The 15019-nt window shown below is 68.1% G+C and overlaps 1 protein-coding gene across 1 annotated transcript in view; it reads left to right on the top strand.

Moving 5' to 3' along the window:
• The first annotated feature begins 2982 nt into the window (after positions 1 to 2982).
• ADGRB1 (adhesion G protein-coupled receptor B1) overlaps positions 2983 to 15019 on the top strand; it is a 67750-nt gene continuing 55713 nt past the window's right edge. The window contains exons 1-2 of the mRNA XM_090283309.1: positions 2983 to 3107; positions 13553 to 14544. Coding sequence (XP_090139435.1) covers positions 13773 to 14544 — 772 coding nt within the window. The 5' untranslated portion in view covers positions 2983 to 3107; positions 13553 to 13772. The remainder of the gene's footprint in view (positions 3108 to 13552; positions 14545 to 15019) is intronic.

Below are 15019 nucleotides of genomic sequence, written 5' to 3'. Positions count from 1 at the left end.
CAGCCCCAGGTCCGGGTGGGAGCTAACACAGTGCTGAGGGTCAGCTGCGTGAGCAAGGGTCCGTGGGGGAGGGGCTGGGTGTCCGTTGGTAGGAAATCTCAGGACAGTGGCCGTTGGTTCAGGGTTCTAGGGTCCTGGACTGCCTGGGCCGTGAGAACCGTCTGCAGCCTTTCAGCGAGAACACGCACATCCCGGTAGGAAGACTGAGGCTGCAGCAGGTGGGCGTGGCCCTCCCTGTGCCCGGCACTCAGCAGGGAGCTGGGTGCGGGGTCCTCAGGCAGAATTCCCTCCCTCTGATCAGGGGTCCAGCTGACTCCTCCCTTCTTAGGGAGGGACGTGGGGGTGCGGGGGTCCTCTGCCTCTCCTAGAGCAGGTTCTGGAGCAGGGACTGGAGCAAGGGGACAATTTTCTACAAGAGGCAAGTTGATAGGGAAACAAGGAGCCGCCAAGCAGAGCGGAGGAGGGCATGGCCCTGCTGAGAAGCTCCGGGCGTGGAGGACACCACCTTGCCCCGGATGGGCTGATTGGAGGGGCCCCAGCCTTGCCTGGTGCCGGAGCAGAGGAGCCAGGGACGGCGGCTCCCCTCCCCCACAGCAGCGTCCAAATCCTGACTCAGAGCGCCCGCACCGCCGCTGCCGCCTCGTGGCCGAACGGCAGAGGCCCCCTGGTGGCCGCGGGCCGCTAGGGCAGCCGCAGTGAGGACCTGGGCCCTGGAAGGGTGGGCAGGCCCCCAGAGGACCCCCACCCCCACCCCCGCACCACCTCCATCTCCTCTTCCAGATTCGGAGAAGACAGCCCTTGTCCTGGAGGGAGCAGGAGGAACGAGGCTGCCCAAGGGGTTGGCCTGGGAAAGGGGGCCTCCCTGCCCCCAACTGCCTCCAGGTCTGGGCCTCCGTGGCCCTTCTGACCAGCCGCTCAGGACACCCCAAAAGGTAAAGGCCACACGCTGGCTTTCGAGGGGGGCTGGTTGGGACAGAGCTCCACCTGATGCGCTGCCTTCCGTGCCGGAGCGCTGGATTGACTTGAGCTGCCCTCCCCTTGACCCACCCCCAGGGGTCGGTGCTGGTGGTGGGGTGCTGATGGTGACAGTGACGGTGGTGACCGTGATGGTGAAGGAGTGGCACTGGTGGGGGTTAGGGTGATGGGCCTGAGGAGAACAGAATGGGGGTGAATACTTGTGTTCGGGCTGAGGGTGGTGACAGTGATTGTGAACCAATCTTGACAGTGACAGCGATGACACGGGACGGAGCCTCCTGCTGGGCTTGCTGAGAAAAGCCGGCAGCTGGACCAGATGTGGGGCCTGGGCGGCAAAGGCTTCGGGGGGCTGCTGAGACGGGCGTGTGCAGCGTGGACGGCCGGACCGAGGCCGAGGGGATCTTGTGTTCACAGTGGACCACAAGTTATGGAAAAGCAGCAAGAGGCTGGGAGGCAGAAGCATTGTGGCGGAGAAGGACCCTGCAGTGATGTGACCGAGGCCATCCTCCAAGAGTCTCAGCTTCATCCCAGAGAAGCCCCCTCAGAAGAAGAACGGCCATGGATGCTTTCAGAGCAGGGACGAAGTGGCTAAAAGGGCCACCTCCATCCGCTGGTGGGAAACCAAACCCAACACGGGACTGGGTGTCCCCACTGCCACCCAGTCAAAGAGCACAGCTGGAGGATGACTGAGGACAGTCACACAGGGCAAATGGCAGGCTAGGCCTCTCTCCCAAGCTCTTTCCTAAGCATCTGTGCAGGGCCCCCCGAGGCAAGGCTGGGCAAACCCAACCTGGGCAGCTCCGGTTGGCCCTTCCCACCCCCCAAACCCTGACCCCCTTGGGTAGGCTCTGCAGCTTGTGCTTCTGACTCGCCTGCCTGTCACCCCTGCCGCCTCCCAGCCCCTCATCCACCTGCGCCCGCCCCGCCCTCCACCCGCACACCCACCGGTGCCCTCACCCTCCACCCCACGCCGTCCATCCTCACGGCCACTCCCCGGCACCCGTCCTCCCAGTCTCCACCCAACACACCCCATCCACCTCTCCAGGCGTCTGTCCACCCATCCATCCGTCCCTCTGTCCACCCCTCCTCCCACTCCCTCCTCCATCCACACCCACTACCCCGTCCCTCCTCCCGCCCATCCCACCTCCCGTGCACCTGTGTTGCTTATGTGCAACCCGCTGTGATTCCCTCCACCCATCTGCGTCTGTCCATCCACCCGCCCGCCCACCCATGCCTCCGTCAGTCCCCCCGTCCGTCACCCGGCCAGCAGGCAGCCTCTCCTGGCTCCCCGGAGAGGCGGAGAGCAGAGCCCCAACTCCCGGCTCTCCTGCTGCCTGGGGCAGGAGCCGGGCTTTCCTCAGCGTGCGCGCGTGTGTGCATTTTATCTGCCCCCCCCCCCGTTATCTCGCTCCCCTCCCCCACACCCCGCCCCCCGCTCGCGCTCCCCTCTAACGTGTGATCTGGAAGCTCTATAAAGCCTGATGTAATCCGTAATGCGGTCTCTGGCTCCCGATTCGGGATCCAGTTTCAGAGAGCGAGAGATTGGGGAGCGCCGGCAGCCCGGTGGGGGAAGCAGCTCGCTCTCTCCTCCTCCTCCTTCTCCCGGTCTTCGGCTTCCTCCTCCTCCAGCCCGCGCCGCCCCGCCCCCGGCTCGGCTCGGCTCGCCCCCCCTCCGCCCCCCACCTCAGGAAGGGGAAAAAGGCGAGAGGAGCGGCGCGGCGGCGGCGGCGGCCGGAGAGGGAGCAGCGGGCGCAGGCGGCGGCGGGCGCGGCGTTGGCGGCGGCCCCGGCGGAGCGAGCGCAGCACCGGCGAGCCGGGAGCACAGGCGGCCGCGCGGCGTCCTGACCGGGCCCGGGCCCGCGCGCCCCGCATCGCCCGCAGCCCGGGCATCCGACCTCCCCGGCGTCCGAGGGGCTCCGGCAGGCTGGGGGAGGGGAGGGGGCCTGCGTGCGCGGACGGGGGCGCTCCCGGGGCGTCCGGCTAGGCCTGGAGCTGGCCGGGGGTGGCGGCGGCAGGAGGAGCACCCCCTCCGGTCGGGCGCCCGGCTCGGCCGCCGGCGACAAGGGGCGCTCCTGGGGATTTGCAACTCGCCGGATCAAGTCTTCGTCGCGGGGACGCCGCGGCTGGGCAAGGTAAGGAAGGCTGGGGCCGGGGGCTGGGGGCGCGGCGAGAGGGGGCGCAGCGCGGGCGGGGGCCGGGGGAGGGGCGGGCGCCCGGACTTCCTAACTTCGCCGTTTGGGGCTTCAAAGCTCTGAGGTCTGCGTTCGGAGCTCAGGAGTTGGGACCCCCCGCCCCGCAGGCCCCAGCCCCCTGCCTCCTCCAGCGGCAGCGACGGAATCTGGCAGATCTCCGAGCGCCCGCAACGGGCTGGCTGAGGAGGGGGCGACTCTGGACGTGGGAGAGGCCCTTCGCGCTGCCTGCCTCCCCCCAGGCCACACGCACGGAGCCTGGCCGGGCTGCTGAGCGGGGCTGGGGGAGGTGCCCCTGCCGTCACACGCACGGACCCGGGGCGGGCTGGGGAAGGCGCTCCCGTTGTCTCCCCAACACAGAAGCTAGCAGTATGGGGTCTTTCAGAGCCCCAGATGTGACCCCCCACAGCCACACATAGAGGCAAGTAGAATGGGGAGGGACACCCCAGTGTGCCCCCTTTTCCGTAATAACCCCACCCGGAGCCCCCTACGGACGCTTTGGGGCCAGACACGTCCTTGCCTCACTCAGGGAGCCCGGGGGCGTGCGCAGGAAGCCCTCATCCATAGACCCGGCATTGGCGGCAGAGACTCCCCGGAGGTTCTCTTGCCCCTAAATAGGGCCCCCAACCCCAAACGCCCTGGTTGTTCCCTTGTCGCCTTCGTTTCCACTCGGTCGGACAGGCCGCGCGGATAAGCCGCTTCGAACTTTGGGTCGGCCCTGTGCCCTCTCCGCGCGAAGAAGCGAGGCCAGGCGCTGCTTGGTCCCCATCCTCAGCGGGCAGAGGCCGCCGGCCCTCTGCCGCCACGGCGCTCGCTTGGAGCCTCTCGGAGCCGCCTGGAGGAATGGGCATGGCCCCCGCCGCCTCCGGGGGAAGCGTGGGACTCTGGCCTGGCCAGGTGCCCTTTCGCCCTGGTCCCTGCGGCCCCGTGGGCAAGGCAGAGCGCGTCTGGGGCCTGCCTCGGGAGGGGGCGGCGTAGCTGAAAATCGCGTGTCGGAGGCTGCGGCTCCGAGCCCGGTCCCTCTGCTGGGCCTCGGCAGCTCCTGCGGGGTCAGTTCCCAGGCGGACCAGGGAGAGCGCCTAGCCTGGCACCCAGACCCTGGGCGTTGGGCACCTAGCTCTTGCCACTTTTAGTTTGGGCTTCCAAGTTTCCTGGAGCGCAGGGCCGCGGGCTGGGAGCGGACAAGCCCAAGCTCCCCCCTGCTCCAGCGCCCTTTCCTGCCGCGCTCTCTCCATCACGTCCCGTTCCCCCGGGTCTGGGACGAGGGTTCCTTAGCAGCAACTCCGGACGAGTGGAAAGGCATGAAGGCGTGTAGGTGGGCAGGGGGCGCTCAGCCGCACCCACGAGGAGCCTCTGGGCATGGTGCTGAGAGGTCCGCGCTCCCACCCCAGCCTGGGGACCCAAGGAGACCCTTGGCGCCCTCCCCCACAGACACAAACACTCGCCCCCTCGGTGCCGAAGCCTCTGAGGGGGACAGGCAGCGGCGGTGCGGGCGGGAGGCGTGGGGGGCCGATGCGAGGCTGGGGTCCCTTCGAACATCTCCGCGGTGTGTGGGGTCTGGGGAGGTGGCCACTGCTATGTCTTCTAGAACCCTGAAGCCTCCACATTCTTCTGTGATCCCCGCAGCCGAGGAGGCAGCGAGGAAGGTGGAGGGAGGGAGCCGCTCCCTCTCGACCGCAGGCGGCAGCGAAACTCAGCGCCGGGACGCCCGGGTGCCGCCGGGTCCGGCTTTGAGTACCCGAGCAAGGTCAAGCAGTCGAGAGAGGGGGCGGGGGCTACTGGGCGCGTCCCTGCCCGCGTGGAGTCGGAGCTTTAGGAGCCGGTGTGATCGGTCCGCGAGTAAGCCCCCAGCGCCTGCCGCCCGCGCCCGCGCCCGCTCCGGGTCCCCGGAGGCGGACGTTGCGCGCGTCCGGGGATTCCGGAGCGCTCTGCGCGGGTTCCGGCGTCCTCCGTCCCCGCCAGCCCGCAGCTCCTCCACGCTGCTTTCAGACTTGTTGCGCCTGGATTTGGGGGACGGGTGCCGGCCCTGGAGCCCTGGAGCCCTGGAGCCCGGACTGCTGGGGTCGAGCCTCTCGGGCGGCGGGAATGCGCCAAAGCGGCGCGAGGCTACGCGAGCGGGCGCTGCGCTGGGGGCTCGATAGGGGAGTTTGCCGCCTCCGATCCTGGAGAAAGGTGTTTGTGCCCTTCGCACTCCCGCGCGGGGGCGGAAAAGGCGATTCTTCGCCCTGGGTGTCATGCCGCACTCCCTGGACCCCGTGCCGGGGTTGGGACGCCAACTAGTTGCCCAGCCCTTCCAGCCCCTCCCCTTGTCCACAGGCTCCGGCGCCTCGCGGGCCTCGGCGGTCGCGTCTGTGAAATGGGGGCGCGGGTTATGGTCTCGGAGCCCTTCCGGCCCAGGTCCCGTCCCGGGATCCACCGTGCTGGGCCCGCAGTGTGCTGGGTCTGCGGCGTCCGGGCAGGCCTGGTCCCGAGGCTGATCGGCGCCTGCGGACACGGCCGCGGGGTCCGGCAAGAGGCGGCCCCGCCAGGGCCGGGCGAGCGGCCTGGGCGCGGCACCCTCTCGTGGCGCTCCCGCGCCCTAGCGGGCCAGCTGGCCCGGCCCCGCCTCCCCGAGCGGGTCCTGGGGCCCGGAGCCCGCCCCCTGGGGACGCCTCTAGCTTGGGCCAGAGCTCCGGGCGCGGGGCTGCGGTGGCGGACGGCGGCGCGCGGCGCGCTGCTTCGAATGGCCGGGAGAGGGCGCGCGCGCCCACCCACAGCCCTGCCCGCCCCTTCCGCCTCCTCCGCGGCCCGTGGCGCCAGCCCCATCCTGGGCAGCCCCTGGGCAGCTCGCCGGCCGCTTCGCTAGTCCGCGAGGGCCGTTCGCTCGCGACTCAGCCCGAGCTCTAGGCCCTCGTCTCTCCCCAAACTCGCTTGGCCCTTGCCCTGAGCACAGGCGTGAGCGAGTGCGTTTGTGTACATGGGTGCATGTGTGCATGCGTGCCTTTCATGCACGTGCTTGTCCCGCCGGCATGTGTGCAGGCATGAAACTGCCACATGTCTGCGCGCGGCGCGGGGCAGGCCTGGTGTGCCCCACCCCCGTGTCCCCGGTGGGCAGGTGCTGTGCCTGGAAGCCCTGGGAGTAAAGCTGCCACCACCAGCCTGGAGGGTTCTGTTAATCCCTCGGTGCTGCAAACCAGCTCTCCCACTGCCCTCTGGACCCCAGGCCCAGCCTCAGCGCTGCAGCTGCGCAGTGGGGCAGAGCCTGTTTTCTGGGTAAACACGGAGGGCCCCTGGCCCCATGTGCACAGATCTCATGCACACACACACTAAACGTGTGGGTGCCGTGTGTACACACTCTCAGAAGTGCACCACGCGGAAGACTGAGGGAATGGTCTCCCCACCAAGGCTGATGGGAATATCAGACAACAGAGGCCCTGAGGAGCTCCGTGAGAGGCTCCAGGGGTGGAGGACAGCCGTCTGCAGGAGCCCAGAGATGGGGCTCCCCAGGACTCCTCCACAGAGGTGTGGGTGAGTGGTAGTGAAGGGTCAAAGGGTCTCCATGGAGCAGTAGCCGTGCAAAGGGCCTGTGGCCGAGGAGCATGGAGGTATGAGGACCAGGCAGGAGTCTGAGAGGAGGGTGACTGTCAGGACCAGACCTCAGAGCTCTGTAGGCCTCCAGTTATGTCCTGGAGGGCCAGGGCCACCAGAGGGTCTTAAACAGGGAGGTCACTTGGCCCGATGGACATGCCCATGCAATAGTGCTTGGGGACAGCAGGTCAGGGGAGGCAGAATGCACCGGGGGCTGCCCCCTCCCCCTGCAGGCCTGTTCATCCCAACAGGATGGCCACCATCCTGGCCACCACACCCTCTGTGTGGCCCATGAGCAGACGCACAGCACAGCACACGTACCCCACGGCATGGAGGCCCCATGGCCTGGAATCTGGGCCCCTGCGGATGTCCACACCTGGGGATGCCCAGGCTGTCAGGGCACGTGAGAGACCCTCCTCCCACCCTGCCCGTGTCCGTCCCCGCACAGTGCGGGGACAGGCAGGGCCCCCTTCCCCCGGACACCCTGGGGCGTGGCAGCTTACCCTGCCTCCTACCTCGAGGTGAGGCAGGACCAGAATGGAGGTAACACAGAGCAGCAGGGGTAGCACAGGGCAAGAGTGCAAAGTAAATCCTCTTCCACCCCAGATCCCGGGTCCTCGCATCCTGTGGAACCTTCTTCATGGTCCCCTTGTCCTTCCAGAATGTTCTGTGTCTTCACAGACACAATCCTGTGCATCTGTCCTAGAAGCAGTTCTGACAAATGGAAGTGTTCTGAGTGACCGTGGGCACCTGGCTCACCCGCCCTCACCCCACCCCCCACCATTACCCCCACCCCCACGGCCCCCCGGACCCTCCCCCACCCCTTTGGCATCTGTGTCATCTTCACCTTCATGTGGGTCAGTGGGTGTCTTCAAGGACCTGCTCAGGGGGGTGCAGTCAGGGTCCCTGTGGCCCGCTGGGCCTGCTGGCTGACTGTGGGATTCTGAGGTCCCCAGGGCAGGTGGCCAATCAGGCTTGAGCCCTGGAGACTCGGAGGCCAGTTTAGGGGGTGTTGTTGAGCCTAAAAGTGAGCTGAGGGTCCGTGGCCTGTCACTGCTGCAAACCCAAGTGGGGTTGGAGGAGCACAAAGCCCCTGGCCCTGCACCCCCAACACTCCCCAGGACCCAGGGCCGCAGGGAGTCAGACAGAAGCCACCTTACTGCCTGGCAAGGTGACTCTGACCAGCGGTCCCTGCGCCCGGTATCCTTGAACTGTGAGCTCTGAGCGGCACGGGTTGGGGCTGTGGGGACAGGTCTTGGCGAGGACTCGGTTTGGCTGGGGGACATTCCGTCCTCAGAAGAATGTGTGGAACCCGAGTGCAAAGGAGCAGAGAGGGAGCGAGCACCCAGCCCCGGGTGTCCCGGCCCCACCGCAGCCCTGCCCTCCTCCGCCCGCAGCACAGCGCTGGCGAGTTCACACCCGCACACGCCCTGGGGCGCTGCCACCCGTGCGTGCACTGCACATGCGCACACACGCCGTCCTCCGTGCTGGCCCGTCCCAGCCAGGGTCCCCCAGTCCGGCTCCAAGTCGTGGCCACTTATCCTGTCTACTCCACCCCAGAGCTGACAGATGCGGCAGGTAGTGACCCTGAGCCTCAGCTCCACACTCTGTGGGCCCCCTCGCCTCCACTGTCCCAGACAGAGGGCAGCGAGCACCCCGTGGGCCTCCGGGGGACCCAGAGTAGGGCCTGCTCCCCTGGATGCAGCCTCCAGCTGGGGAGCCCGGCTGCTCTGAGCACGCCTGCCCCACCTCCTTCTGGGATGGGTCAGTCCTGCTGCAGCCATGTTGGCGCAGGCGGGGACATTGGGAGCCAGGACACACGTCCGGTCTGTGTCAGCGCATGTCTCGCCTCACCCCTGCACGCACCGGGATGAGAACATGCTGTGCCCACTGCCAGGACCCCAAGGCAGCCCAGGCCCCAGCCGTGCAGCCCGCCCACGCTACCTGCCTCTTCCAATCTTGATGCTGTGACCTTGGGCAGGTGACCTTGGATGAGCCCCTCCTGCTGGGGACCTCAGGTCCTGGCACAGCATGGAGTGTGGAGGGGTGCGTTGCTCACAGGCCAGCAGCTGGACAGGCATGGCAGCAGAGCCTCTGTCTCGGGGCACAGGGCTGAGCAGGGGGACAGCGAGAGGAGAGAACAATGACATGTGTTAGCCAGAACTCCAGGAGCCTCCCCTCCTCATGAGAGTCTCCCAACCACCCCGTGGGGAGGCCCCAGTCCATGGGACAGACCTCCACTGTCCTCGCCTGGGCGTGGCTCTCCAGGGGAGCACATCTGTGTGTGTACGCATATTCGTGCAGCCTGTATGTGCATGCTAGCATGTGTGTGCACATCTCTGCTTGTGTGAACATGTGTGTGCATGTCTTGCTGTGTGGGCATGTACATGCACATCTGTGCTGTGTATACGTGTGCTTGTGCATGCTTCGGGGTGCGATGGGAGCACGGGGGCACGCTCACTCTCAGGATGCTCTGCAGCCTCAGGTCAGCCTTTCTCAGGCAGCCACCTCGCCCAGTCCTGAAGGATACCTGCTGGGGGCGGGCAGGGGCAGGCCTAGATGGGGACGCGGCATAAACAAAGGCTCAGGATGTGGGATGTGTTCAGGGCCTGGTTTGGGGTGACAGGGTCCTGGGCCCGGGGGTCTCATCAGAGAGCTGACCATTGACCTCAGGGCCAGGCAGGAGGGTGGGATGCCTCTTGCTCTGAGGTTACCTGGGGTCTTTGCTTTCTTGTCACATGGAGGTGACATCCTCCAGGGCGTCTTTGGGTGGCGGAGCAGGTGAGGGTCTGTATGGGGAGGACCTAGCAGAGCCAGCACCGAGTGACACGCCTCCCCTGGGGCACTTCTGCTAGGTCCCCCAGCGGCCCCTGTGCCCAGGCAGGCAGGTGGGTGAAGGAGGGCTCCCATGACAGAGACCTGGCGGGGTGGCGGGCAAGGTGGGCTTCCTGGGGGCTGGCCCTGATGGCAGCCCAGCCCCGCCCCGGCGCCCCTCCCAGCTCTGGGAGGTGCCTCACTGGTGCCTGTGTCTTTGTCTTGGGGCCAGCCCAGGGCACCCCACAGGTCAGCAGGTTTGGTGGGGCGGCGGGGTGGAGCAGGTAGTGGCCATGGGGTGGGGCATCCGTCTGTCTGTGTGCTCAGGATGGAGGCCTGCCGACCCCTCCTGGGGGCCCCAAGCTCCGGAGACCATTCAGACAGGGCGTCCTGGGCCCGCCTCTGCCTCGCAGGTGACCACGCTGCCTGACCTGCCATGGCCGGAGGAGTCTGTGGGGCCTGTGGGCGCCTTGCGCGGGGCCCTGGGGGAAGGGCTGCTGTGGGCTGGGGCGCTTGTGTGCCCCCGGGTGGCCTCTCCTGCTTGCTCTCCCAGCCCCCGCCCCTGAGCTGTCCTCAGTGGCCCCCCCACCCTTCCCCCAGCGCAGCCTCTTCCCAGGACACAGAGGCGGGCTCTGTTCAGAGGGCCGGCAGGACAACAGAGCTGCTTTTGTGGCGGCTGTCTGGGGACGCCATTGGCGGCCTGGGGTGGGCGGGGAGGGGATGCGCAGGCCGGGCCTGGGGGGGACGGTCGGACTGGATGGATGAGAGGAGGCCTGAGCGCCAGGGGCCGTGTCCGGGTCCTGCCCTTGGTGGCGGGGAAACTGAGGCCCCGGGGCTGACTGTCATCCTGTCTGTCCCTGGTGCTCGGTGCTCCCACCGTCCACCAGGCCACCTCGCAGGCTCTGAGTGACCTGTGACAAGGACCTGGCAGAGCCGGCCACAGGGGTGGGGGCTGGGCACCAGGAGGCACTTCTGGCCAGGAGAGCAGTTGGACCCTGAGAAGGAAGGTGGTGGAGGGGCAGGGTCCCCAGAGAGCTTGAGGGCTAATTGGTCGCTGTTCTTGGGAGCCCAGGAGGGCAGTGGCCGATGAAGGTGACCCCACCAGCCTCTCCCAGCCCCTCCCCTTCGCAGCAGGCTCCCACGGTTCTGACCCCAGTGGGTGCTGGGAGTGGCTGAAGGGAGGGGTGTGACTAAGCTGCCTGACCTGCCACAGCCTGGGAGGCTCCAGCCCGGCCACGGGGTCGCCCTGAACGGCCTGCCTCTGACGGGGCCTCCTCTCCCAGCCCTGGTCCCTCTGTCCCCCACAGCCCAGCCCAGCCCACACTGAGCTCAACCCTCCTCCTGCCCAGTGCCCTTGGACAAGCATGCTACACGCATGAGCACACGTGCCCACACAGACACAGAAGAGGCCAGGCGAGGCGGTGGTGCCCAGACTCGCAGCCGGGCCAGGCTCTGGTGGCAGAGATGTCCTGGAGGGAGCCAGCAAGTGGCCTCAGCATTGCCGCTCTCCTCCCCGCCCTGGTGGCCCCTGTGGTGCCCCCGTGGGACCCTGCATGAGAACCCCACATGTGAGCACCCTGAGGCTGCCTGCGGGCCCCAGGAGTCTGTGGAAGGCTCACTCCAGAGGCCGGGTCCTGGGGGTGCAGCTGCCAGAAAGGGCTCCAGCCTCTGCCCGACCTGCCCCCCACCCCCTCCCTCTGGCACCTCCCACCCTCTCTGTGTCCAGGCCAGAGACACCCCCTCCATGGCTGTCCCAACAGCCCAGCTGGCTACCTGGCCTCTCTTCGGTCTCCCGAGCACCCTCCTCCTGCCCCCCTCCTGCCACCACCCCAGCCCTGCCCAGCCACGCCTCCCTCACTGGCCCCCCAGCTACCAGGATGGCCTTTCAAGGGGCAGTTCTGATGGGGGTGCTGTCCTGCTCTCGACCCTTGCTGCCGCCACGTGCCACAGCACAGGACCCTGGGAGGGCCTTGGGCCCCTGACCAGCACTGAGGCATGGAGCAAGCCTGAGACTGGGAGGGCGTCCAGTGCGGCCAGTTTCCACCGCTGCCTCCCTGGGGCTGGGCTGCGTCCCTGGGTCCTCAGGGGCATTAGGCAGAGTCTTTCCTGGAGCTGGGGCTCCAGGCGGTGGCGTGGGAGGTCCCAGTCGGGACGAGGGGAGGGCGCCGCATGGGAGTGGCTCAGGCGGGCCCTCCCGGGTCTGGGATGGGCTGGGGGACCCTGGCCAAAGCCTTGCCCACCCCATACTGTGGTGGGCAGCCAGGGCAAGGTCATTCTGCTGGGACAATGTCAAACGCTGACCCCTAGGGGTGGAAGGGACAAGCGGTGTCCCAGGGGTGGGAGCCAAGTGCCGGGTCTTCCCAGCGCTGCCCTGGTGCTCCAGGATGAGGGGGTTGCAAGTCCCCCGACCGCTGCCACTGAAGAGCTGCCCCTGGCGACCTGGAGACCCGGCCCGCCTCCGCCCTGCTGGGTTAAACGCCAGGCCCAGTGCTTACACCCCAGCTGAGAGTGAGGTCTCACCCTCATTTGACAGATGGGGAAACAGAGGCGGGTAGACGAGGTTCTTGCCCGAGGCCGCACAGCTATGAGGGGGCAGCCGGAGTCCAGGCCTGTGCCAGCTCCCTACTCTGTCTCCAAGGCCCACATGGGAAGGACGCCCGGAGGGGACTGCAGAGCAGTGGCTGACCTTGTGTCGCTGGCCAGCTGGGCCCGGGCAGCAGGAAGCAGCGAGCCCCGTGCGCAGGCTGCCGGCGTGTGCACGCTCAGTAGAGCGGAGGCGCCGGCACCAGGAGGCCAGGCGGGCTCTGGGGGGCTGGCTGCTGCTGCTCCTCCCTCGCCCGCCTGCTCAACTGCCACATGGACCAACGGCCCAGCCAGGGACTGTGGGGACAGTGCGGCAACTGAGGCTTGGAGGCCTTACCGGGGCCCATGGAGGCGGGTTGGGATGGGCAGGGCTGGCTTCCCAGGCTGCAGATGGCTCCCCGTGTCCGGGTGACCAGGCACCCGGAGGGGCCTCTCTGGCCACGGGAGAGACTGGCAGGGGCAGCGCTGATGCCAGCGGCATATGGTTGGGGCCAGTCGGGGTTCAAGTGTGGGTTCCCCTGCTCCTCCCCTTGACCTTGGAAAGTCAGCCCTCTGAGCCTCAGTGCCTCATCATGAAATGGGGGTGGCGGGTGGGTAACAGTGCCAGCCTCAGAAAGGACGGCCAAGGCAGAGGTTCCGTGCAGGTCAGCTGGACGCAGGTGGCTCTGGGTGGCTCCGTGCCCTCCACCCTCCCCACCTGGAACTGCAGAGCCTCTGGGCCAGGGGGTCTCCAGCGCAGAGGGCAGGGGCGGGGCCTGAGCGGCTGCAGTGATGAGAGGACGCGGTGGAGTCAGTCACAGCTCAGGGGCTGGGGTCTGACAGCTCCCCCAACTCTCAAAGAACTGGTCCCTCCTGCTGTGAGGAGGCGACTGCGGGAGGGGCTTCTGCACCCTCCCCCTGGGCGGGAGTCTGGGGGCGCTGGGAAGGCCGTTCTCCTCCCTGTGCCCCAGTCCCTTCCTGTTGCGTTTGCAGGGGAGGGGAGGGGAGGTCCGAGAGGAAGGAGAGAGGAGGGGGACTGCCAGGAGAGAGGGCCAGGTCCCCACAGGCGGACGCATGGCCTCTGTGGAAGTGACGGGGTGAGCAGGCAGGCAGCAGGCCCAGAGCCCTCGGAGCCACGCCGGGCTGCTGGCCAGATGGGCATAGCCAGGGCCCCTGTGGCTCTTGGCCCTGGCCAGACACTGCCCACCACGCCCTGCTCAGGCCTGGGTGCAGGAGGAGGCCTCCTGTCCCTGGGATGGGGCCCCTGCCCCTGCAGGTAGACGCGCTGGTGGGTGGCAGATGGACAGGCGAATAGAGCAGGTGCCTGGGAGCATTGCCAGGCCTGCGTCAGCTGCCTAGAGCCCAAGTGGGCACTGGCCCGGCCGTGACCTCAGCCCCAGCCTCCCCTGGGTCTCATACCATCCCCCCGCTCCTTTCTCTTCCAGCTGCTGCTGTGGGTGAGCAGGCCTCAGGGCCCTGCGCGTTAGGATCCACTGCACCCCTCTGGGTCCTCTGAAGGCCTCTCCTCCTGCCTTCACTGGGAGCTGCTTCCCCCGGGCCTCCGGCCCCCAGCCCGGTCCGCTTGCTGCCAGACCCTGGCATGTCCAGGCCTGGCCCGCGCCTGCCTGCCCAGCCCGCGGAACCCCGGCGGCCCCGCGAGCTAGGATGAGGGGCCAGGCCGCCGCCCCGGGTCCCCGCTGCTGCATCCTCCGCCCGCTGCTCCTGCTGCTGCCGCTGCTGCTGGAGCACCAGGCGCAGGCGGCCACCGGGGCTGACGCGGGGCCGGCGGCGGAGCCATGCGCCACGCTGGTGCAGGGCAAGTTCTTCGGGTACTTCTCAGCGGCCTCAGTGTTCCCGGCCAACGCCTCTCGCTGCTCCTGGACCCTGCGCAACCCGGACCCGCGGCGCTACACGCTCTACATGAAGGTGGCCAAGGCGCCCACCCCGTGCGGCGGCCCGGGCCGCGTCCGCACCTACCAGTTCGACTCCTTCCTGGAGTCCACGCGCACCTACCTGGGCGTGGAGAGCTTCGACGAGGTGCTGCGGCTCTGTGACCCCTCCGCGCCCCTGGCCTTCCTGCAGGCCAGCAAGCAGTTCCTGCAGATGCAGCGCCAGCAGCGGCCGCGGGACCGCGACCCCGGGCCCCCGGACGACGACTTCTCCGTGGAGTACCTGGTCGTGGGCAACCGCAACCCCAGCCGCGCCGCCTGCCAGATGCTGTGCCGCTGGCTGGACGCCTGTCTGGCCGGCAGCCGCAGCTCGCACCCCTGCGGCATCATGCAGACCCCCTGTGCCTGCCTGGACGGGGACATGGGTGACCCTGCCTCTGGCCCCCTGGTCCCCCGTGGCGACGTCTGCCTGAGGGACGGAGTGGCAGGTGGCCCTGAGAACTGCCTCACCAGCCTGACCCAGGACCGGGGCAGGGATGGCGCCCCAGGTGAGTGACCAGCCAGGAGAGGACCGGGGTGACTCTCTGGGCAGGGGACGGGTGGGAGAGGGTCTTTTCTGCGGGGCTGTTGTGGCACACCCCTAGGGAAGCCGGTGCTGGAGTTGGGCAGGTGGCCGGGTGCCTGTCACGGCCCTCAGGGCCACAGGCCTGGCGCACGGGCGGTGCCCGAGAGGTCAGTGAGTGAGTGTGGGGAGGGGCCTCGGCCTGATGGTCCCAGCCCAGGGAGTTTTAAGTTTCTAGCGGGAGGGCCCTTCCTTTTTCAAAAGCTGCGACTGGGGGCCTGGGTCTGAGGGGCCTCCTGGGACGCGGGGCTGCGTCGAGATGAGTGAGCCGTGAGCAATTTGGAGGTGTGGTCTGGAGATGAGATTTGGGGATGGAGGTGGTGTGGCACCAGGGACACGGCGGTGACACCCACGGCCCTCCCACCCTTGTGGAGCCGCCCGGGGGGCTCAGTGAGGAAGGC

The sequence above is a fragment of the Furipterus horrens genome, unplaced genomic scaffold, assembly GCF_987537825.1.
Source record: "Furipterus horrens unplaced genomic scaffold, mFurHor1.1.pri manual_scaffold_7, whole genome shotgun sequence".
Classification (NCBI taxonomy): domain Eukaryota; kingdom Metazoa; phylum Chordata; class Mammalia; order Chiroptera; family Furipteridae; genus Furipterus; species Furipterus horrens.
The sequence above is the reverse complement of the archived record's forward strand: the minus strand, read 5'-3'. Positions and strand labels throughout refer to the sequence as shown.